The sequence below is a fragment of the Scyliorhinus canicula genome, chromosome 2, assembly GCF_902713615.1.
Source record: "Scyliorhinus canicula chromosome 2, sScyCan1.1, whole genome shotgun sequence".
NCBI lineage: Eukaryota > Metazoa > Chordata > Chondrichthyes > Carcharhiniformes > Scyliorhinidae > Scyliorhinus > Scyliorhinus canicula.
In genome coordinates this window covers 101,284,287-101,309,575 of record NC_052147.1, presented here as the reverse complement: position 1 = coordinate 101,309,575, position 25,289 = coordinate 101,284,287, and the positions used below count along the sequence as shown (strand labels likewise).

General features: G+C 45.5%; 1 protein-coding gene across 4 annotated transcripts in view; it reads right to left on the bottom strand.

The window, feature by feature from the left end:
• pacs2 (phosphofurin acidic cluster sorting protein 2) overlaps positions 1–25,289 on the bottom strand; it is a 338,514-nt gene that overhangs the window by 12,481 nt on the left and 300,744 nt on the right. For 2 of the 4 annotated variants that reach the window (XM_038784039.1, XM_038784041.1), the window contains 5 exons: positions 16,064–16,172; positions 13,330–13,362; positions 9,070–9,112; positions 1,087–1,129; positions 459–591 (listed from right to left, as the gene is read on the bottom strand). In XM_038784039.1, the coding sequence (XP_038639967.1) occupies positions 459–591; positions 1,087–1,129; positions 9,070–9,112; positions 13,330–13,362; positions 16,064–16,172 (361 nt within the window). The remainder of the gene's footprint in view (positions 1–458; positions 592–1,086; positions 1,130–9,069; positions 9,113–13,329; positions 13,363–16,063; positions 16,173–25,289) is intronic. The other 2 variants (XM_038784040.1, XM_038784042.1) reach the window with 1 other exon arrangement.

The following is a 25,289-nucleotide window of genomic DNA, read 5'->3' as shown; positions in this document are numbered from 1 at the left end:
TATGAAATATTATATAAATTTCTACATTTCTACAGACCCTCTCAGCACCCTAGAAATGACGGTAGAGAGGGTACTCACCCCCTTGCTCCCCCTCAGAATCCAAGGTGCCAATGTCCAGAGGGAGAGCCTGAAAGGGGGGCTAGCATTTGGCGAGCCAATAACAGGGTGTCGTTCACTGGTGGGGGTGGGACTGGCAGGCTGCAGTGTTATTCTGAGATTGGGGCGTTCTTTGATCTCTGAGGAGCAAGACCTGTCAGCAGGTTTAGGCCCCGTCTCTCTCAAGGCCAGGGGAAAAAACCTGCCCCTCTCCAAACAAATTTCCAAGTGCTGCTGAATAGCACCTGATTGGCACTTCCAGGGCTAGCGGGAAATGCGCAGATTTTCCCGCTGGCGGCAGAACTTAGAATTCATCAGGGAGGATCACGACCAACAAATAAAAGCCTAATTCTAATACTTACCTTGAGTACAGTCCACTTCCGACAGAGGGTGAGGAAGGAGGGGTAGGGGAAGCTTCTTTCATCGCAGGAGACAATGTTGGAGGAGTGGAAGACAGGATACTGGATCCTGAAGTGGCAGCATCATCCGAATCACCTGCAGGTATTGTAACTTTATTTAGCACTATTGCTATATGAGTTAATGTAAAACAAACATTTTTTAAAAATCTGTTAACTCATGACAATATCAAATGTCATAAGGCACAGCACACTTTTGATCAACAATGAAATTTGGGTCCATACAGATTTTCAGTGAGTCTATGAAATATTGTGGAAGTTTTACTATCACTTATGCAATGCAGAGTGCTCCATCTGTCTCACTTAGGAGGGCAAACACATGGAGGAGCACGGAGACTGAAACAAATGAAACGTCTGTTCTCTCAAAAGCATTATTAAAACAAACAATATGCAGCACTTTCATAAACATATGAGAATTAAGATTGGGGTTGGGGGTGGGTGGGTCCATACGTACTAGTCCATTTGAGAAAGGATAATTTAACCAACAAGTTTGAGAAAAAATGCTCCACATTACCCCATAGGTATTTCCCAACACTGATGGGGAACTGATTTGAGATTGGAGGAAATTACCAACCTGATGTTGTTGATGACTGTTCCACAATCCCAACTTTCACTACCTGCAAGCATAGATTCAGAACAATGTATTATTAAAAGTACAAAAAACAGCAAGAATTAGCTGGCCCCGAATGTGATGCATATTAATTAATGCATATGTTTTGGAAGCACATTCCCTTGATGAGACCATCAATTCACGCGACACGTGGTTAGAAGTGAACAGTGGTTTTAATCGCCTCACAACAGAGCCTGCCTGTGACGAGATGAACTCTAGATGAACTGGCAAGCTTTATACAACCATGGGGTGAGGAGTCATGGGCGGAGCCAATGATGGAGCCCAGTACAAACTTCTGTACATTCCCAGTACACCTCCCCCTAGGGGCAGAGCCGCGCAACTGATCGTATGCTGAGCTTACAGAGGCATGGTACAACATGTGTGATAAGTGCGAATTATGCTATTATGATTCACCACATCCCTCAGGATAATTTGTCTGAAGATCTTGGCTTGTTTGTACAGCATGTGGAGTGGGAAACAAAAAAAACTGCTGATAATATAGACTCAGTCTTGTACGAAGGGCAGTACAGCTTTCCAATCGCTGGATATTATAACAATCTGTTTCCTTGTGTGCTCCTACTGTTTATGTAAAGGTACAAGTCATCATTCGGCTATTAACGGAAAAATAAGTTAACATAATGACACAAAAACGAATAAAGCTAGTGCTTAATGGGAACTTCAGGTGGCGACATGTAGGTAGAAGTTGCATGTTGGGTGGCTCCTGCTAGAGCTTCTGCTTTTTGGTCTTTTATACCCAGTTTTTTGGGAACAATTTTGGATGATTAGGTGTTGGAAAATGTGAAGAAGTCGTAAGGTGTTGAAGTTCCAGAAGAAGAATCAGGGGATGAAGGGGGCGAGCGAACGGCTGCCGGCGAATTCGGTTGAGAGTCCAGCAGGAGGAAAGATGGCGGGTGTAAGCTTGTCATGTGGGACCGCGCCCATTACAGTGGATAAGCTGGCGGAGTGATGCCGAGGGAGTTTGAGCGGCTGTTCTCTCAGCATTTTTGATATGCATTGAAAAGAGATGATGACCTCGCACAAGGAGTGGGTGGCTGAGAGTCTTGGCCTCGTAAAGGAGACTTTGGCTAAGACATCGCCGGCTGTACGGAAGCAAGGATACGTGTTTAAGGGGGTGAAAGCATTGTCACAGCACATTGACCAGTTCACCTCGATGGGCGAGGAGTTGCGGAGGGTGGTGGAGAGCATTAAAAGGCTGAGAGCCAAAGTGGAGGACCTGGACAACAGGTCACAAAGCCAGAATTTAAGGATCATGGGACTTAAAGGGCAAAGGGTTGAGGGCCGGAGTACTTTGTGGAGATGTTCGGCAAGTTGATGGGGGAGGAGGAGAACCCCTCTTTACAAGTTGGACAGTACCAACCGGTCGCCCTGACCAAAGTCAAAGACAAATGAGCCCCGAGGGCTGTGATAATCTGCTTCCACAGTTAACAGGTGAAAGGGAAGGTGCTGAGATAGGCAAAGCTGAATCAAGAGGTGAGGTGGGAAGGCACTGGTATTCGGATATACCAGGATCTCACAGCAGACCTGGTGAGAAGGTGGGCGGCCTTTGCCCAGGCGAAGGCAGCATTATACTAATGTAGCTTGAGGTTTGGGGTGGTCAGTCTGGTGAATCTGAGGGTGACTCACAACTTTTAGGACTTCTATTTTGAGACAGCGGTGGAGGCGGAGGCGGTCGTGAAAGGCGAAGGACTGGAACTGAAATGAGTTTGGACTTTGGTGGTGTTTTTTTTGGTATATCTCTTCTCTTATGTATTCCTATTATGTAGCCCTATTATGTATTCTCATGTACTTTCTTGAATTCTGTTCAATTCCCTTTCTTCCAATGTACTGAATGATCTGTTGAGCTGCTTGCAGAAAAATACTTTTCACTGTACCTCGGTACACGTGACAATAAACAAATCCAATCCAATCCAATCTTTTTTTCTTGGCTTTGTTCTTTATGCTTAAAGTTGTATCATAGACTCCACAGTGCAGAAGGAGGCCATTCGGCCCATCGAGGCTGCACCGGCCCTTGGAAAGAGCACCCAACCCAAACCCACATCTCCACCCACCCCGTAACCCAGTTGTAGTTGGGAAGGGATACTCTGGGGGTTGGTAATGATCGGCTGGGATTTTATTTTTTGGGGTTTGAGGGATTATTGGGTGGGGAGTTTGGAACAATTGGGCGTGGGTCGATTTGGTGTTGGTTTGGTTTTCTGTGTGGGGGGTGGGACAGCCAATACCTTTTCCATAAATCCTATATTGTCCAAATTCAGGGCATATACACTAACCAACACCACCAATCTCTCTTCCAGCCCTTTCTAAGTTTCATCTGGGCCGGATACGCACCAGTTAATACTGGGAGGGGACTTGAATACAGGGGCCACCTGGCTAGCAAACGCAAGTTGGCGAGTGAAGAGGAGCGAGGTGGAGGGAGGGGCCGTGGTCGGTGGAACCTGTATGGACTGGTTTAGATGGGTCTGGTAGGTGTGAAGGGTGGGGGGGGATGGGGATGATACTAGGGAAGGCGTTCTGGAGGGGAAGTGGTTTGGGGGGGGGGGGGGGGTTCCTGGTAAGTTTGGGGGGGTGGGGGGGTTCCTGGTAAGTTTGGGGGGGTGGGGGGGGTGAGGGGAGGGGAGGGGTTGGGGGTTGATGGTGATTAGGGGCTGGGCTGCCTATTGGGCATAGTCAGGAGTAGCAGTTATGACGGATAGGAGGGATGAGAGGACACCCCCGGTCAGGGTGGCGATGTGGAACGTGCAAGGGCTAGGGGTGGGGTGGGGGAAGAGAAACAGGTGAAGCGAGTGAAAGATTTCTCACATTTGAAGAGCTTGAAAGCCGATGTGCTGCTGTTGCAACAGACCCGATTGAGGGTGAAGGACCAGGTGAGACTTAGGAAGGGCTGGGTGAGTCAGGTGTCCCTCTCGGCTTGTATAGCAGGGCCCAAGAGGTGGTGATTCTGGTGGGTAACAGGGAGGTTTCAGATGGAGAAGGTGGTGGCTGATAGTAAAGGTTGCATTGGAAGAGAGATCGGTGGTGTTGGTTACTGTATATGCCCTGAATTTGGACGTCGTAGGCTTTATGGAAAAGGTGTTGCCTGCCATTCTGGATTTGGATACGCACCAGTTAATACTAGGAGGGAACTTGAATACAGTGTTGGCAGGTCCAAGCCACATTTGCTGACTCCGCCCGGGGGGGGAGTCGGTCACCAGTACACCATAGGTATTCGAGAATTGATTTTTGTTTGTTGTGATGGGGGAGGCGCTGTTATCCAGGGTGAAGGCAGAGTATTCTGCGCTCGTTGTTTTGGACCATGCTCCACACAGGGTGGACGTGGTCATGGAAAAGGGGGTCAGCTCAGAGGCCGGCCGGGGATTCGATGTGGGACTGTTGGCAGACCCAAATTTTTGTATCAAAATAGGGAAGGTGATTGAAGATTACTTGGGTTCAATGGGGATGGGGAGGTCTTGCCATCAGTGGTATGGGAAGAGTTGAAGGCAGTAGTGGGGGGCAAGGCCATTTCGCTTAAGGCTCAGGTGGACAAGGAAACAAGGGAAGAACGACAGCAGTTGATAGAGGAGATTCTGGAGGTCGATGGAAGGTAAGTGGAGGATCCGGTGCCGGGTCTTCTGGCATGGAGGAAGGAGGTTCAGGCAATGTTTGATCTTCTGTCCATAGGAAAGGCGGTTCAGCAGCTGAGGGGCGTTGTGTATGAGTATGGGGGCGAAGGCCAGCCACTTGTTGCCAGGCCAGTTCTTCCGGCAGGCGGCTGCAAGAGAGATTGTTCACATCAGGGATAGGATGGGAGAACTGGTGGTGGCAAGAGAGCAGATGAACCAAGTTTTTGAAGAGTTCTACAGGGAGGATGAGTCAGATATGAGGGGGGTTTGGGGCGATGGGAGAGTCCTGAGGTAGGAGGAGGAGAGGGCAGGATTGGAGCATCCAGCGGAGGTGGAAGAAGTGCAGGTAGCTATAGGGTGAATGCAGGAGGGCAAGGCACTGGGGCCGGATGATTTCCCAGTGAAACTTTATAAAACTGTTGGTGAAAATATTTGAGGACACGATGGTTAGGGGGACATTGCCAAAGTCGATGGGACAGGCATCCATTTAATTGCTGCTTAAAAAAGACAATAATCTGGTGGCGTATGGATCATACAGGCCCATATCTCTTTTGAATGTGCATGCCAAGATATTGGCAAAGGTGCTGGCGCTCAGGTTGGAGGAGTGCCTTCTGAAGGCGATTGGAGGGGATCAGACGGGGTTTGTAAAGGGCAGGCAGTTATCATCAAATGTGCGGCGGCTGTTGAATGTGGTGCTTTCTCCAGCAGAAGGGAGAGAGTTGAAGGTGGTAGAGATGCTGGATGTGGAGAAGATGTTTGATCAAGTGGAGAGGAGCTATCTGTTTGTGATGTTGGAGAGGTTTGGGATCCGGCCTAAGTTTGCGACATGGGTGCAATTGCTGTATAAGGATCTGATGGCATGTGTGCAAACAAATTAAATTAATTCAGGGTACTTTCTATTGCACAGGGGAATGAGGCAGTGTCCCCACTTCTATTTGTGCTAGCAATTGAGCCCTTGGCCCTGGAGTTGAGATGCTTGGATAGTATGGGGGTGGGGTGGTGGGGGGAAGAAGCGAGAATAGGGCACCCTTGTATGCTGATGATCGGTTGTATATTTCGGACCAAAGCTCTTCTGTGGGGGATATAATGCAACTGCTTAGGAGTTTTGGTATATTCTCAGGCCACAAGATGAACTTGGGTAAAGTGAGTGTTTTGTGGTGTCTTCTCCAGGGGAGAGAGTGGATGTGGGAGTTTACCATTTCAGGTGGCAATGAGCCACTTCTGGTATTTGGGAGTGCAAGTGGTCCGGGATTGGGCCTCACTTTGTCAATTGAGCTTTTGAGTCTGGAAGGTAGGGTGAAGGCGGATCAACTGAGGCGGGATTGTCTTCTCCTGCCATTGGCCAGTTGGGTGCAGACGATGAAGATGAAATTTTGCCGTGGTTTTTCTTTTTATTTCAGTGCCTGCCAGTCTTTTTGCCAAAGCCGTTCTTCAAGAAGGTGTGAATAGGTTGGTTTGTCATTTATCCGGGCAGGTAAGGTGGCTAGGATTAGGAAGACGGCAATACAGAGATGATGGCAGTCGTCTGGGGAGGGGGTTGGGGGAGGTTTGGGCCATCCGAACTTCTTGTCCTATTACTGGGTGGCAAATGCGGAGAAGGTGTGGGGTTGGAGTAGGAGGTTTTGTGGGTGAGGATGGAAGCAGGTTCTTCTAGGGCGTTGGAGGTTGGGGTTGCCTCAGTGACTTATGGGAGGATTTTGGAGAAAGATACAGTGTCCCTGGAGGGGGTTAAGGTCAAGTGGGAGGAGCAGCTGGGGATGGTGCTAGAGGAGAGACTGTGGTTCGAGGTGCTTCAGAGGGTGAATGCTTCAACCTCGTGTGCAAGGCTGGGGCTTGTACAGCTAAAGGTATAACACAGAGTGCACCTGAGGAAGTCCAGGATGAGCCGACTGTTTGAGAGGGTAAAGGATATTTGTGAACGGTGTGGGAGGGGCCCAACTATCATGTAAATATTTTCTGGTCCTGGCTGAAGTTGGATAAATTTTGGAGGTTGTTTTTCAGCACCATGTCGGCAATCTTGTATGTGGGGGGGTTGGAACACCAGGGGTGGGTTTTTTTGTGTTTGATTTATTTTGTGTTTTAATGTTTTCAAGCTTTAATACTAAAATGCCACCTTCAGCTGCCCTGCACAAACACAGGCATATAATATGTTTTTCTTCAGCAGCCTTCTCAAATACCCATTGCAAATGCCTTCAACATTGCTCCAATATATGCACACAAGCCTTCAGCTACCTTGGTCACCTCCTCTACGACCCTCCGGACACTCGCACCCTCCAGACACCTCCCAGAACACAAACCCTCATCTTCAGGTCATTTTCCCACCATAAATACCCTAAAATCACAATTCTTAAACATGGACATACCCTTGCACAACAAGCAAGCTTCAACCAAAACCCTAAAGTGCACTTGTTCAACCATAACCACCCCCCAACTGGACATGCACACATTCTTTCAACTCCCACCTTCCAACAGAAAAACAAAAATGAATTCTCTCCTCAGTTCATATGGCATATTCCCTCTCTTAAGAACCTTGAGCATGCTCTACCATTCAATAGTTCATGGCTGACCTGATAATGGCTTTAACCTCACTTTCCTCTCTGCTCCTGAAAATTCTTGATTCCCTTGTTAATTGAAAACCCATCTAGTTCAGCCATGACAGAGTCCCCAGTGTTCCCTGGGATAGTGAATTCTAAAGATTAACGACCCCCCTGAGAAAAATTATTCCTCATCGCCATCTTAAATCGGAGACCCCTTATTCTGAAACTATGCCCCCATTGTAGATACTGTCAAAGGGGAAACATCCTCTTACACGTGGCCACAAACAAACCACACTTAACCTAGAATTATCTAGTAATATGTAGCAAATCTCTTTGTAATAGGTGAGTGAATGAAACACACCTAACAGAAATTGAGAGAAGATTAAGACTGATGTCCAAAGAGTGGTTAAAGAAGTATGACTTGAGCAGGTATTTGGAGTGGAAAGGTGCTGCAAATCAGAGATTTAGGGATTGATGACAACTAACAGTTATAGCACTGACCATGCAAACGTCAGAAGGATGGAGCATTTTGAAGACAGAGGACTTGCATTAGCTGAAGACATATGCTGCAGCGAAGTCATAGAAATATTTGCAAACAAGGCAAGAATTTTGAATTCAGTGCATTGGGGAATGGCTAGTGGTAGCCAGTGAGCACAGATGAATGGGACTTAGGAGGCAGAATAACAGTGATAAACTCTGGATAAATTGGAGTTTGTGGAAGCTGGGGCTCAGAAGGTTAGTTAAAAGAGCACTGAAGGGCATGAATGTGGCTGCCTGCTGCAGTGCCAGTGAGGTATGGATGTATCGTAAGTGGAATTAAAGAGTCATAATAATAACCTAGATGTGGGAGCTTGAAGCTCAGCTCAACTCAAGCCAATTGCCCACCATTAGGTTCAGCTTAAGCAATAGCCGGGTGGAAATATGGATTCAGAAATGTGTGTTTGTAGATTTTGACAGCTGTCTCTGCCTAGAGTTTAAATGAATATCCACAGCTCGATACATTTTCTGGATACCCATTTGGACAGAGGATGCCCTGATTTCTGGGTTAGAGGTGATGCTGGGAATCAATTGCAAACATACATGGCAGTTGAACCGATGCTCGAAAATAATGTCACTGAAAAGCAGCTTGCAAATGAGGGATTAATGGGAGACTATAGCTGATGTCTTGAGGCATCCTGGAGCTGACCGTGTACAGTACGAAGCGCATCTCCTGTAGTAAGATGTGTTTCTCTACGTACAATACATCTATTTGGTATCTAGGGTGCAGTAAAATATTACAAGGCAAAACAGGCATCTTTTGGCACTAATGGTAACCCAAGACTCTCAAAGAAACATTAAAACGGGTGAGGTCACAGAGGTAGATTGTAAGAAGCATGTTAAAGACGAGGGAGTTAGAGAGGCAGGGAGGTAAAGGGAAGGAATTCCAAAGCTTAGGGCTTTGATAGTTGAAAGTGTAGCTTCCATTGGTGAGGCAAAGGAAATCAGTGATGCACAAGAGGTCACGATTAGAATCTCGGTAAACGTAGGATTGGAGAGGTTACAGGGATAAGGAAGGGCGAGGCTATGGAGAGATTTCAATGGGAAGATGAGGAAATTAAATGTGAGGTATTGCCCAACTGGGAACTAATGTAGGTCAGCAGCCACAGGAGGGGACAGGTGAGCAGGGAGGTAGGAGTAGAAACGGTTATCATCATGGAGGATAGGTGACAGAAGATGGCAGAGTATTGAATGTAGTGAAGGCCACAAAGGCACACAAATGGTGAACATTAAAATATAAAACTGAAATAACTTACTCCAATAAAGGGAATAAACTTCTGACAGGAGTCTTCATCTGGGCTGTATATTGAGGAAAATAAAGAAATTAAACCTAATCCATGAGGTCAAATATGAAGGAGGGGCAAGCAGTGCAAATATTTACATGCAGTAACAAATCAGTTTATCAAATACTCGTGATTTAATTTGCATTTATATGCAGGATCATATCTTCATATCAGCTGAAAAAAATTACGTACAGCATATTGTACTAGGAGAGTAGTGTACAGTACAGCGTGGCCTCAGACATGGAGCACTCTAGCCAACATTACCTTCTAAACTATTGTAAAAATTAGAATTTTTCAAACAATTCCATTCAAGTCAGTATTCCAAAATGCACTGATCTCTTTAAGAACCATTAGGAATTAAACTGTGTAACAAGTTGTTAGGACCTACATAGTGGTCCAGTGAATGATTGATATGTATACTTCTACCAGCTAAGGACAAAGGTATGTGTACAGGTCAGAATTTAAATTTTAAAGGGACAGTGCAAGAACATTAAGAGGTAACTGTCAATGTCAATTTTGCGAATAGGAAAGTTACAAGAGACAGAAAGTCTTTGGCAAATGCCAGGATAAATACTACGACTATTACAGGTTAGTCTCCGTTTCGGGGATTAAAACAGTGATATTGATGCATGCTGACTAACAAAAGGGCCAATGGTCCATTTTCACAGCAATCAGATTCTACCTGCATATCAGTTTGGTATTTGCTTCGAATGGAATAATTTCAAGGTCCCTCCTGATGAATAGAGTACCTAAAGTAAACAGTCAGGTTTCTTGAACTGTGAAACTAGTAAGGGCAACTATTGTTGGATACAACTAAAAAGAGGTATGCCTGGGTATAAGTGTTATCTGACAGGTCCAAACCTTAAAGGACAAACTCACTTTACTCTGCACTGAGAAATACCATGAGCTAATAAACCTGTGTTTTTCCAGGTAGTGCAGTCTGCTGATACTCTAAAGCACAGTGTGCATGTTTAATTCCCTCTGATGGAAATGTTCAATGTCATATGGGTTAGAATGACTGTCTCACGAGGATCCCTATTAAACATCACTTTGCTGTCAGGTATAAAGTGGCAATGACATATTCTGGCAGACTCTTTCCAATACTTTAGGATTCAGAATAGCGACTTACAGTAGGGCCATAATATTAGGAAAAATATAGGTGCATCATGCACAGTTCTCAGCAGTACTGTATTGCTTCGCTGTGAACCTCAGACACACTAATATGCAGTCTGCTACAACTCCTGCTACAGGCAGTTCAGTAGAGCCCTCACGCACTTTCATGCCTCTATACTGCAATGATCGGGGGGCCGGGGGGATGTCAGCACACTCCAAAAGCACGATTAACACGCTCAAATCACAAGCATCTGGATCACTTCAGGATCACAAGGCATTCAAAAGGCTATCAACCAGTTAGCGAATAAACAGGAGTAAGAGAAGCCAGCAGAATCAAAGGCAAACATTACTATTTAAGCCAGTCTTTTACTTTCACTTGTTTAACAGGCAAGTAATTCTTATGCAAGTGGCATGGGAAACTAATTGATTAGAAAGTGCGCAAGGGGCTGTTGAATTTATGATCAATTATAAAGAGATTTAGCATCCTTTATTGGACAAGGCAACTTTTATGCGAAATACTGGCTTCCTAAGTTGGGTTCAGGGTCCAGCAGGAAAAATGTAGTATTGTTTGTCACAAGGTTTCTCTAGTTCTCTGTAGTTACCAACCATTGGCAATTTAGAGGTGTTCAAAACTTTTAATATACAAAGGATATCAGACATAGATTGCAGTGTGTTCCTGACTTTCTGCCAGGGTGGTTCTTACAACGGAGGTTAGACAGAGATTTAAAGGTGTTCAAAATGATGAATTGTTTCAATAGGACGCAACAGGAGAAATGTTTCTATTGGTTGCAGGATCTATACCCAGCAAGACAAATTTTGGGTAATTGTCAAAATAACCAGAAGAGGAGGAGAGCTTTTTCTTTTCACAGTGAATTGTGATGTTCTGGAATGCACTGCCTGAAAAAGTGCTGGAAACAGATTTACCAGGAAATTAGGAAATACTCAAAAGGGTGAAATTTGCAGGAATATGAGAAGGCGCAGGGGAGTAGGGCTAACTGGATAGTTCTTTCAAAAAGTCAGCACAGACATGCTGGGTCAAATGATGTAGGATTCACTGCTCTACTCAGCATAAATAAATAGGTTTTATCGCTTGTTTAAGGAAACAGGAAAGCTCAGCAAGGGAAGTTGAGAGGAGGTCAAACATAATTAGAAATCATTCATGTGGTCATGCAGTCAGCTCAAAATTAGTAGCCAGAGGGGGTTACGCTAGTGGCAAACATTCCACTGTCGCTAACCCAACATAGTTCAATTATGAAAAGTTTTTTTTTAAATGGAGAAGAATAATCTGAAGATAATACACAAAGTCATCGCTGAGCAGAATTATGATTAATTCCAATGATTTCTTGTGTGTATTACTTTGACAGCAAATCCTAGCGCTGTGATCATTACCACTCAGGCCGTAACTACCACTGAGGAAGCTAAGAGCCGTTCTACATGGGAACACTGTCACCTTCAAGTTTCCCTCCAAAATTTGCCAATGACACCAAACTTGGAGTTGTGGCAGACAGTGAGTGAGGAGGATACCAATCAACTGCAACAGGACATAGATGAGTTAGCATTACATTTAATACAGAGAAGTGTGAGGAGATCCATTTTGGTTGAGGGATAGGCAGAGTGATAGGGAGAGTTAACATTTTGGTCTCCAAAGGGTGTGCACGAGCAGAGGGACCTGTGGGTTCATGTGCCTAGATCTTTGAAGGTGGTTGAACATATTGAGCGAGTGGTTGGAAAAGCATATGGGATCTTGGGCTTCACAAATACAAAAGCAGGTAAGTTAAGCTGAACCTTCATAATGCCCTGGTCAGAGTATCTAGTCACTATACTTTACAAAGAATGTGAAGGTGAAGAGGAAATTTACCAGGATGGTTCCAGGGAAGAGAGATTTTAACCTGGGAGCACTTTCACCACATGGATTACAGTTCATGAAGGCAGCCCAACATCACCTTCTCAAAGTCAATTGGGGATGGATAATAAATGATGGCTTTACCATCCATATCTTGAGCAGAAGATTGCCCTGTGTTATATTTTTAGTGGTCATAGCATGAAAGCACAATACAGTGACAATAAGGCTAGGTTAGAGGAGATAGGGTTGTTCTCCTTGGAACAAAGGAGATTTGACAGAGATGTGCAAGATTTTGATAGGTTCAAATAAGGTAAATAAGGAAAAACTGTTCCCATTAGCTTATGGAACAAGGAGTAAGGCACACATATTTAAGGCTTTAAACAAAAGTTTAAGGAGATATGAAGAGGACCATTTTACACAGCAAGTGGTAATGACCTAGGACTCATGGCTTATGAGGGCAATCGAAGCAGAGAAAATCAATGATTTTGGATGGGTATAAACATGCAAGGCTGTGGGGACAAAGCAGGGGAATGGGACCAGTGGATTTCCCACAGAGCGGGTTTGGAAGCGTTGGGTTGAATGATCTCCTTCTGTGCCATAATGACTTTTGGCTCATCGAATATTGATTTGGACAGATATTGTAGTGCCTTCACTGTCACTGGGTCAAAACTCTGGAACTCCCTAATGGCACTCTGTGCGCACCTTCACCACAAGGACTGCAGTTCATGAAGGCAGTTCAACATCACCTTCGCAAAATCAACTAGAGATGGATAATAAATGCTGATCTTACATTCCATATCCTGAGCAGAAGATTGCCCAGTGCTATGTTTTTATTTGATTCTGTCATGTTTAGTGATGATGGCATGGAAGCACAATACAGTGATGTTAAGGTAACGACAATGTATAGAGATTCACCTGCATACTTTAGAGGTCATTAAATAGGAGGGAGAAATTAGGTGGAATAACTGCTTATATCAACAAGACCAGATAAAGTATTGAATTCTACAGCAGACTATTTTTCAGACACACCAGTAAATGGTTTGTTTCAAGCATGCAAGTATATTTACAAAGAATACTAAAAATGTACAGTACTCTCCAAGGTTAACGTGCTCCAGCAGATGGACCAAATTGCCACTTTTAAGTAATATAATCTGAATCCAATTATCATAACAAGCAAATATGTTAAACCAAGAAGAGAAGAAAAGACTGGCATTAAATATATATCAACAGAGCGTTATATGTATTAAAAAAAATAAAACCCAAGCAGACTCTGGTACCTTATGTTAAAATCAAAATGAAAGCTCTTTTTCCTTTATTGAAGCAACCACAAGAAAACAAAAATCACATGTTATTACACGGAACAAGTTGAACTGAGGGTTGTATCAATATAAGGACCTGCCTCTTCCCCACTGGCTGTTGAAAATTCAGTATCAAAGACTGCCTGCATGTTACATGAGGGACCAATATTCTGTACTAATTACGGCCAAATGTCGAAACTACAAAGAGTTACTGATGAAATAAATCTTGCTTAACATTAGATTCAGAACATTTCTATTTTCAAATACAACTATGCCCCTTTTCTCAGGTCTCTTGCTTTCAATGCCATCCTCACTCCCCATTGGAAGTTTTAACTTGGCACAGCATAATATTTCAACTTGTGCACACCTATCTGTTGTCGGATCAGGAGGCTGGAGATCTACAGTGACATTATTTTGCAACATGGGCACAACCAGGATGTTGCCTGAATATTCAACTCCTGTCAGATTGCTGGTTAGACAAAGGGGATTGCCACACAGCATCAACTCAGTGATGGCATGAATGGCAGGGGTGGGGTGGTGGAAAGAGGTAGAATACTCGGCTCTAACAGTTTAGAAGCCTATATGGAAGCCGTGCTGAACAGTAGCTTGAAACAAATAAGATTTTAAGTTGATCTTTCTTTTAAGCTGAACTACTGTCTTGTTGGCATTCATCAAATTGACTAGGTTTTTGTGTGGCTAGTTTTGCAGCCAAGACAAGGCTTTCAAACTCAATAAACACTATAAACAAAACCTGCTCACTTGGGAAGTAATTGGCAGAAAATCCATTCAAACTTCTTTCAATTTTTGCGACTGCAGCTTCTTAGCTATAAACAACTGTTTTGGTACAGCATGCTTCAGTTGCATTTGTCTTAAATCTATATCGCCAAATTGAAAAATTGAAGGCAACCTGTACAAGTTGGCACTTTAACTGCAGCCAGTGTGAAAAGGGCATTTGAATTTTAAAGTAATAACCACACACATTAAACTTGAAAGTAAACCACAGATACTATAATCCCAGGCTGCTTTAATATTACATGGTGAATGCAAGTATCTAATCATATATCTTCCTGAAAAGAGACTTTTCCCTAAAGAGTTTGGCAATACGCTGGAGTACAGAATCTATTCAGTTACATGCTATTTTAATCGGCAATCTTAACTACTTCCAGAGTCTTATCATCAGCATTACCTGTTTATCAAGACCAGTTACAAAGCAATGGTTACTCTATCCGTCCACAAGTAGGACCCAGACCTTCCCGTTGCTCGCCATTTCAACTCACCATCCTGCTCTCATGTCCACATGTCCGTCCTTGGCCTGCTGCAATGTTCCAGTGAAGCCCAGCACAAACTGGAGGAACAGCACCTCATCTTCCGATTAGGCACATTACAGCCTTCCGAACTTAACATTGAGTTCAACAACTTCAGACTGTCAACTCTCTCCTCCACATTCACCCCATTTTTTATTTCTATCAATGTATTTTCAGTTCTTTCATCAATCTGTTTTTTCTTCACCATGATCCCCCCCTCCCCCCACGGGCCATCTGTTCCCTGTTCCTAGTTGCCCTTTGACACACTGCTTCCCTTTGTTCAGCCATTAACACATTCTAGTCTCTTTATGTGCCACTATTAGCATCCTTCTTAGCCTGAAACACCCCCATTTACCCATGTCTTTCTGTCCATGGCATCTTTGTCAATCTCTACCTATCGCTGGCCCTCTATCCAGCCCCACTGCTCCATGCCCCCCCCCCACAACAACATAAATCTGACCCTATTTCCAGTTCTCTCCAGCTTTGACAATGAGTCATCCAAACTCGAAACATTAGCTGCCTTCTCTCTCCAAGATGCTGCCAGACCTGCTGAGATTGTCCACTGTTTTGTTTTTGTCGCTTACACAGTTGTTCAGTAATCTATCAGCATCATAAAAATGACTATCTCTATCGATGTTAATCCAGCTCCCTTACACTGTCGCTCAGTAACTAGTCCTCTATTGCTTTCTGTTACTAACTGCACCTCAACTATGTTAATCTAGTCTGTGGGGCTCAGTTATTCTTCCTTCTAACCCTTTTGCTTATGAGTGTTGGGGGGTTCTCAACGTCGGCATCCACTTTTGGACAAAAATATTGTAAAAATAATTAGAAAACGTTAAACTTAACCCCATCTCCCTAGAAGTTTAATTTTTAAAAGAGGTAGTCAGTGCTGAGACAATCCAATTATTACATCTCATGATCCAATTAACTAACATCCATGGGACTACTCAAGCAAAGCAATTTCAAGTTACTGGCCATCCTAATAGCCCTCCCAAGCCAAGCACTCTGCATTGCAATGGGGTGGTTGCTCTGAAGAAAGGTTACCCCTGATGGCAGACAATAAAAAGAAAATTCACAACCAAAGTCCTGCTTGTCTTGTAATAGTCGCAATGATATAACAGAGAGTTTCACAACAACATTTCATGAAAGAAACAGGTAAGCAGTAGCAACAGATTACTTTATGGTCAGTAAATTTTTCTGTGACTACGTGCACTATTTTCAAATCGCTGGTGATTGATACCTGTGTATGGACTCGACATAATCTCAATTATCATAACCTGCAGACCTCAGCAATTCACCTATCGCCATGGAAACTCTCTGTTGCTATCACAGAATGCCCTTTTCCAACTGTCCTCCGATTGTTTACAAAGAAACTCGACCACAATTCAATGTGAAAATAATTTCTTTACCTTTTCTGTTTGTAAGTTAACATAGCTTCTGCTATAGGTAATTGATGGGAGATGTTTGCACTGGAGATGTACTGGGTAACTCTAGCGACAACATCCGGTATTTCTTGCACTGTAATTAAATACAATCAACTGGTTAGACGAATCATTAGTTCCAATAATAACAGTCCACTCTTTCACAAAAGCATACCAGCATTCACAAAATGAGAAGGAGACAAAATAGTAAACAAATTTCCAGAAGCTATTCTTTTCTTTTGAAAATATTTTAATTGAGCTTTTAACATGTTATATCACAAACTCACAAGGCCCAACAAGACCAACACATATCAACAAAAGGAGGAGTTCCAACCAACTGTAACAATAGTCCTCCTTAATGCAAATACTTCTACTGTAGACTTCACATTGCCAGACGTGATCAAAACGCGCTATGTACATTGTGATTCAGGCATTAATTTGCCAGAAAATTGGTCTTTGTAGTTTAATTCCTTGTGTGAGGGCCAGGAAGAAATAAAATTGAAGGCATTAAAGAGAAATAGGTAAATGTGCCTGCTATGGTGAGACATGTAATTTCCTTTGTTTGAGCCCCTACTTTGGACAATTGAAATTTCAGTTATTGAGGAACAAATATGGCAGTCAAAAATAATTTTCAAAAAGCATATCACAAGAATTGTGGGAATCAGATGGTCAGGTTGTGCAGAATCTCATAACAAAACAGCACCTCTTTTTGAGTGGGACTTTTCACCCCCAACCCCACCTTGCCGTGATTTGTGGCGGCAGAAGCTGCTCGCCGTTGCCCGGCAGCAAGATCTTCCAATTCTGCCACTATCATCGGGATTTCCCGTTGTTTATGCCCTCTGCTGCCGGGGAACCCGAACATCCTGCCGGTGGGACCAGCTGGAAAATCCTACCTATTATGTGTCATAGGTGTGACACCTTTACCATTGAAAAAAACCCAAAAACAGCACTATCAGCAAGAGCAACAGGGACTTCAGAGTCTTCAAAGAAATGTGCACTAGAAACTGTATTTAATTTATAACAGGTGTGAATAAATATATATAATAAGAGCGCCAAAATAAAGAGAAACCTTGTGCATCACTCACATAATCACTGCTTTCTGAACAGACATAAAACCAAAATACACGGAAGCCCGCAATGTATTATAAAGATTAATGTTTCAGTCACTTTAAATATCATGCTCATCAAACCAAAGAACAGTACTGGGACTAATCTATTTTATCAATATCCAGTGAACTAAGAAAGCCAGGAGATTGAGTCATTCATTGCGCCAAGTTATGTTGGTTAGTTCAGAGACCAATTTCCATGATTTATTGGCACCACATTTAAGCACATTAAACAGAAATTAATAAAAAGATAAATGCGTTTTTTCAAAGAATAACTCAACCAAACAAAGTGCTAGAAGCAAAGACATAATTTCAATTCAATTAAATGCCAGGATGAGAGTTACTGTATTATAGGAACAAGCAATGATTGGGCAAATGTCCCCAAGAGTCAGTCTTGACCTAACAGTAGCACTCTTGCCTCTGAATAAGAAGGTAGCAGGTTGAATCCAACTACAAATACTTGACCACAAAATCTCGATTGGCACTTGAATACAGTACTGAGGAAGCACTACATTGTCCGGGGCACCTGCAGAGACTGATGGCTTTAAAAAAAATGAACTTTCCAAAGGATCACATGACAGGATGTTAAGTTTTTTTTTTAAAAAAGTGTTTTTGTTGGGTTTTCACATTTTGTATTTCACAACTCGTACGTTACACTTTACATAATCGTGCTGACCAGAGGGAAAAAAAAGTGAGTAAGAAATAAGGAGGTAAAAAAGACAGGCAGAAGTTACCACAGAGATTTACATAAAATTGCTTTCCCCCCTACTGTGATTGTGACCCCCCCCCCCCCCCCCCCCCTTGCCTGGAGTACCTTTGTTACTGTTCTTAGTTTGGCTCAGGCACGTATTTACAGACTACAGTTTTAGTCACTTGATCCTCTCGTTTTCGAGAGTCATCCCCCGCCCCGCTTCCATCTCCCCTCTCCACCCCCCCTTTCCTTTTCATCTCTACTTCGTGACTCGCTTGTGTCTCCCCCTTCCCCCCCATGGTTCTATTGATTGCTGGCTGCAAACAGATCTTCTACGTGGAAGCCGTCTTCCGACCCTCGGATGGCAAATTTTATTTTCTCCAGTTTGAGAAATTTCATCAGGTCGGACAGCCAATCTGCAGCCTTGGGTATGTTGCGGATCACCAACCGAGCAGGATTCTCCGGCGGACGATCAGGGAAGGAAAGGTGAGGGTGTCGGCCCCCCTCCCCGGGAAGAGTTCTGGCTGGTCTGAAATCCTGAAGATGGCCACTTTTGGGCATGACTCCACCCTCAGTCCCACAACTCTGGATATTTGCCTCAAAAAATGTCGTCCAGTAGCCAGCAAGTTTGGGGCAGGCCCAGAACATGTGGGTACTGTTGGCCAGGTCTCCTTGGCACCGTTCACATTTGTTCTCCGCTTCCAGAAATACCTCCTCATTCAGGTTCTGATTAGGTGCGCTTTGTGCACCATCTTTAGCTGCATTAGGCTGAGCCCTGCGCATGTAAGGATGGAGTTCGCCCTGTGCAATACTTTGATCCAGAGTCTTCCCCCTATTTCCATGCCTAGTTCCTCCTCCCATTTTCCCTCGTCTCGTTCAGGGGAGAGTATGCCTCCTCCAGCAGTCAACCGTACAGGTCCCTATAGTTCCCCTTCTCTAGATTGCCCGTGTCTAGCAGTTCTTCGACTAACCAAAGTCCTGATATTTGGGGTTACATCATTGTTTCTTTACAGAGGAAATTTTTGACCTGTATGTGTCTGAGCTCATTTTCTAATTGGAATCACTCCGTGAGTTCCTTGTGTCGCTATTCTGTTGTCCATGTAAATGTCCTCAACCATCAGCGTCCCCTCGTTCCGTCGCCACTGTTGGAAGGTGGCGTCCATTATTGTGAGTGTAAATCTGTGCTTGTTGCAGATGGGGACCATGGGGGACATTTTGGTTTCATCAAAATGTTTCCTCATTTGGTACCACTTCCGGAGTGTGACTGCTACCACTGGGCTTCTCGAATGCTTGTTAGGGAGGATGGGCGACCAGTTGTGACTCGAGCTTGGAGGGATTGTTCGGATTATTGCGTCTACATTGAGCAGTAAGATGCACCTAGAGGATCTGCATTCCGTCAGATCTTTATCCTTTTTGTGTGTCAACAATATGGTGGCTTGTGCCAGTGTCGGTGGCAGGGTGCCCCTATCTAGAGAGTTTGCCAACATCTCCCACAGATGCGGGGCCAATGCTGGCACAACAGTTTTGTAGAAGTCTGCCGGGAATCCATCTGGCCCTGGCACCTGCCCTGTCTGCATGGAATTGATATTCTCCATTTCTTCTCCCAGTTCTTATGGTGCTTCCAGTTCCCATCTCTTCTCTTCCTCCACAACTGGCATGTCCAGTCCGTCAGGAACGGCTTCATCCCCTTCATCTGCCTCTTTGGTCTTCAAAATGAGCTATTTTCCTTGTGGCTGCCTGCTTTCTCAGCTGGTGGGCCAGCAGGCGGCTGGCTTTGTCTTCGTGTTCGTAGAAGATCCCCCGTGTGTGACAGAGCTGGTGCACTGCTCTCCCAGTGAAGAGCAGGCAAAGTTCATTTGTAACTTCTTCTTCTCCGACAGTAGCTGGATGGTTGGTGCCGAGGAGTACCACCGATCCACCTGCAGTATCGAGTCGATCAGCTCTTACTTAGCTGCCCTCTCATTCCCATCTCTGCACCTTGTACACAATAATTTCCTGCCTTATCACTGTCTTCAGCGCCTCCCAGAATGTGGAGGGTGAGACCTCCCCACTCTGGCTGTTGGTATAGTACCCGTCTATGGCCTTTGATACTTTTGCAGAATGCCAACTCAGACAGGAGGGGTATCCAGCCTCAATGGGGGAGGCGTTGTGCTTGGCCTGTCTCCAACCTCACATCCACTTGGTGTGGAGAGTGGTCAGAGATTACACTTATGGAGTTCTCCGCTCCTACTTTGTCTGGAAGCAACACTTTCCCCACTAGAAATAAGTCAATCTTAGTCTATACCCTGTGTACCTGGGAGAAGGAGAGAACTCCTCCTTCCTTCGCCATGTTTGACATTTACCCTGATTTGGGGATTGATCTGTCTGTTCGTGGGTCCTGTATGCAGTCAAAGACCCTCTCATGATGAGTCGGTGTTTGTCTATGTTGTGGATTTCCGCCATGGTTTTCTTTTTTGAATGCATTTTATTCCAAACATATTCAAAAGTACAAAAACATAAATAAATCGGAGAGCATTCTCCACATCACATGGTTTACACATTGTACAAGTTCCCACCCCCCTGTTCACCCCTTCCCCACTGTGACAAACCCTCCGTGATCCCCTCAATTCGAACATAATCTTCACCCGACAGGACTCCTCCTCCATCCTGACCCCTCTCCTTCCCACCACCACCTCACCTTCTCCACATTCGCCGCCCAGTAATAGTGTAGCAGGTTTGGTAATGCCAACCCCCCTTTCTGGCTCTGTAGCAGGGCCCTCTTCGCCCTACGTACTTTCCCTGCCCATATAATCTCTGAAATCACTGTGTCTAGTTTCCGGAAAAGCCTTTGGAATGAAGATCAGAATGGTCTGGAATACAATTAGGAACCTTGGCAGAACGTTAATTTTTACCACCTGGACCCTCCCTGCCGTGTCAGTATCCCATCTCCTAAAGTCCTCCTTTATCTCCTCCACCGACTTTGTTAGGTTCCATTTACGCATTGTCGCCCACTCCCGTCACCTGGACCCCCAAATACCTAAACCCATCCCTGGATACCCCTAAATGGGCTCTCCGACCCACCTCATTCACCGAAAACACATCACTTTTTCCGACATTCATCTTATAGCCAGAGAACATCACAAACCTCTCCCCGAACCTCGCTAGTAAGCCCATAATTCTCCCCATACTGTCCAGCGGGTCTAATACGAACAGCAGCAGGTCGTCTGCATACAGTGACACTCTGTGTTCCCTATTCCCCCGTCACTTGGCTGACTCCTTAAGGGCCATCGCCCAAGGGCTCTATCGCTAGCGCAAACAACAACGCTGACAGCGAATACTCCTGCTTCGTTCCCTTGTGCAACTCAAAGCTTTATGAATTCTTCTCGTTTGTCTGTACACTCGCCACCGGGACCATGTACAGCAGACGAACCCACGCCACAGACTTTGGCCCAAACCTTCCTAGAACCTCAAACAGGTACCGCCACTCCACAAGGTCGAAAGCCTGATCCGCATCCATAGAGATCACTACCTCTGGTACCCATCCCTTCGACGGGGTCATGGTCACATTTAGCAACCACCTAATATTCCTGGAAAGTTGCCTGCCCTTCACAAAACCCGTTTGATCCTCTGCAACCACCCCCGGAATGCATCCTCCCTGCCACTAACATAACCAACACTTTCATATTTGTATTCAACAGTGATTATGGGCCTATATGACCCACACTCTAATGGATTCCTTCCCTTTCTTCAGGATTAGGGTCATCAACGCCAGGATCAGTGGCTCCGGCAGCTCCCCCTCCTCCAACGCCTCGCTAAACATGCTCAGTAAACGTGGTGCCAACTCAGTCGCAAATTCTTTATAGAACTCCGCCGGCAATCGTCCGGCCCTGGGGCCTTCCCGACTTCATCCCTTTTATTCTTTCCATAACCTCTCTCAACCCCAAGGGTTCCTCCAGAGCCTGCCTCCTCTCCTCATCCAGTCATAATTCTAGCCCTTCCAAAAACCACCCCATGTCCCCTTCCTCACCACCTGGATCGGCCCGATACTCCCTGAATGCCTCATTTATCATCCCCAGCTCTGACACTACCTCCCCTTTCCCTATCTGCACTCTCAGGTTTCTCTAGACGCGGCTAACATGCAGCTCGCCTTCTCTCCATATTCATACTGCACCCCCTCCTTGTCCTCCGTAGCTGCCCAACAGCCTTTCCCATAGTCAGCCTGTCGAACTTCCCCTCCTTCCCTCCTTGTTGGGGACCCTGGAATATTCCCCGTCCACCTCGACTATCTCATTCAATAGCTGTCCATAATCCTCCCTCCTATCTCTGTGCAGCTTGAATAAAATAATCTCCCCCCTAACCACCGCCTTCAATGCCTCCCAGAATATGGCTATTGGTACCTCCCCATTCTGATTCAGCTCCACATAATCTTTAATCACCGACCGCACCTCGTCACAGAACCCCTTGCCCGCCAAAAGACCCAGGTCTAGCCTCCATCCCGACCTCTGGTCATGCCTCGAGCTAAGTCTAACCTCCAGCCAATGCGGTGCATGGTCAGAAATCACGACTCCCGCATACTCTGCCACCCCCACCAATACCTCTCCGGTCATCACAAAAAAGTTCCGTCAGTTTTCTTCATGAATTCTGCGTTGTCCCAGTTGGGAGCATATATGTTTACAAAGACCACTGGTGCCCCTTCCAGGACGCCATTAACCAAGGCGTATTGTCCCCCTTGGTCTGTAACCGTCCTCGTTGCTGGGCAGCACAGTGGTTTGCACTGCTGCCTCACAGCTCCAGGGACCCGGGTGCAATTCTGGCCCCGGGTGACTGTCTGTAGAGTTTGCACTTTCTCCCCATGTCAACGTGGGTTTCCTCCGGGTACTTTGGCTTTCTCCCAAAGTCAAAGATGTGCAGGTTAGGTGGATTGGCCATGCCCTTTAGCATCCAAAAGGTTAGGTGGGGTTACTGGGTTGGAGTGGAGGCATGGGCTTAGGTAAAGTGCTCTTTCCAAGGGCCAGTGCAGACTCGATGGCCTGAATGGCCTCATTCTACACTGTAAATTCTATGAAATTCTTGAAATGCTGTCCTCTTCTGGAGCAGTATTTCCACCCCACTCCCCCCGCGTCCTTGTCCCATAGCACAAATGGTAGGCCTGTCCGACATAGCTCTTTCTTACCCGTAGTCGGTCCTTCTCCCTCAGGTGGGTCTCCTGGAGGAAGACTATGTTGGCTTTCAGACTTTTCAGGTGGAAGAAGACTCTGGATCTTTTCAGCGGGCCATTAAGTCCCCTGGCATTCCAGGTGACTATTCTGGTCGGGGGGGTTTCTCCCCCCCGCGGGATCAACTACTTACCTTGTGTAGACGCCCCAGTGTTCCGGGGTTTCCCTTCGTCCGGGAGCCATCCAAGATGGTCACCATCATCATGTATACCATGTGGATGTGCCACTGCACTCTGGGTTGTTCCTTTGTTTTGGGGCCCTCCAAAGTGCTTGTTTGTGGTGCGTTTGTTATCCTTGCCATTATGTGTGATCTCTCGTAGCCAGCCTATTATCCTTCCTGCCTCTATGAATTTCCCCTCCCTCCACACCACCCCAGCCTTTCCCCCTGTTTATCCCCCCTATTCTCCCCCATGTAGAATATTCTCTCTCCGTCGTCAGGCACACTCTCTCAGTCAGGAGGTGTGCCATGGCCCATCTCTCGCTCGTGCTAGTTCACCCACTCGTGTGATGGCTCCCCCAGCTGGGGTCGATCTATGCCTCCCCCGGAATGATGTGTGTCTCTTCCCCTTTTTCCTCCTTCTCACCTCTCCTGCGTCCTACTGCTCTCACCCCCTCCCTTCGGAGACTCAACGTCAGATTTAAAGATGAGGTGGTTCAGTCCTGTGCAAATGGTCTTTTTTGTTGACAAATCCAATTAAACGTCTGGTTCACTGCTGGTTTCATTGCCTTCGCAGACCATGCTTGTGCACAAATTCATCTGCTTGTGGGTGAAATAATACTCCCTGCCCTGGAAAGTCACCCAGAGCTTGGCGGGGCACAGCATTTCAAACTGCACATTTTGTTCTTCTAAAGGGCCATCATGGCTTTGTTAAATTCCGCCCGGCACTCAGCCAGGTCTGCCCCAATGTCCCAGTACACCGGGATCAACTGTCCCTCCCATTTACAGGACCTTGTTTGTCTTGCCCTGTTCAGGATCTTTTCCTGGTCTTGGTACTGGTGCAGTTTCGCGATGATGGCCCACAGCTGATCCCTGGTCTTGGGCTTTGGTTGGAATGATCTGTGGACTCTGTCCACTTCTGGGGGTTACAGGAGGCTTTCCATCCAACCAGTTTGCCCAACATCTGGGCCACGTACTCCATAGGGTTCCTGCCCTCAGTGCCCTCCCGTAGGTCCACAATGCAGAGCTTATGGCAGTGAGATCAGTTTTCTTAGTCCTCAACCTTGCCATCTCCATCTCTAGTGAGGCGATCCAATCGCTCTGGTCAGTCGTGGCCTTCTCCAGCTCTCTGATCGTCACCTCACGCATCTCGAGACGCCGCTCCGTCTTATCCAGCGCTGCTTGCAGGGTGACCAGTGCCTCCGCTACCGCCACTTTCACCGTCACCATCATTTCCAGTTTGATGGTATCATTGAGCTCATGGGAGTTCCTGTGTTAGAAATTCATTCCATTCGCTCAATAGGATGTAGCCCGGCATATGTTCTAATGGTCCATCCGTTTGGGTGTGGCAGGACCTCGTTGCCCGTTGGAGAAGGATGTTTTTTTCCCCCTGGGTTTAGTGGGCTATTTTGGTTAAAAGTGCCTAATTTTGAGTTCCCAAAAGGAGAGCCAGCTTTCGTGCGTCCGCTCAGCTCCATCACTGGAAGTCCCCAAGATGTCAAGTTTTAAGACTTTTACTTTAACAAAAAAAAATAAAAGCAACATTGACGAGACAGTAGGCAACTATAGAAAATATTCCACATTTAACATCAGCAAAAACCTCCCTCCACTGTTATACTTTATTATTTCCCTTAAGGTCCCTTAAGGGAACAGTCCAAAGCCTTCTTCCTTTCCCAGTTAGATAACTTTGAATCTCCAAACTGACATTTGTGGCGAAGGACTACTTGGAGGTGCCAAAGCTAGGCAAATCTCCCAGCTACATTTAAATCCTCACAAACCTGATCTCTTCTGTCTGAGCATGAGCTCCCCCATGCCTCATGCATGGTGGGAAATTGAGGTTCGCTGCCTCCATCTCTTTGCTCTCTTTCTCGGATTCTTGCAGACTAGCCATGTCTGTTCAGTGATATTGTTTAGGAAAACCTGCAGTCCAATCCTACAGTGGCTTCCGATAGACTCTTCCCATCTCCATGGCCACAAGATTAACATGGGCTTTGTATCCAGGTAGAAATGTTAATCAGCTATCCTATAGCACCCCCCCCCCCTCCACCCCATTGTTTCTATTTTG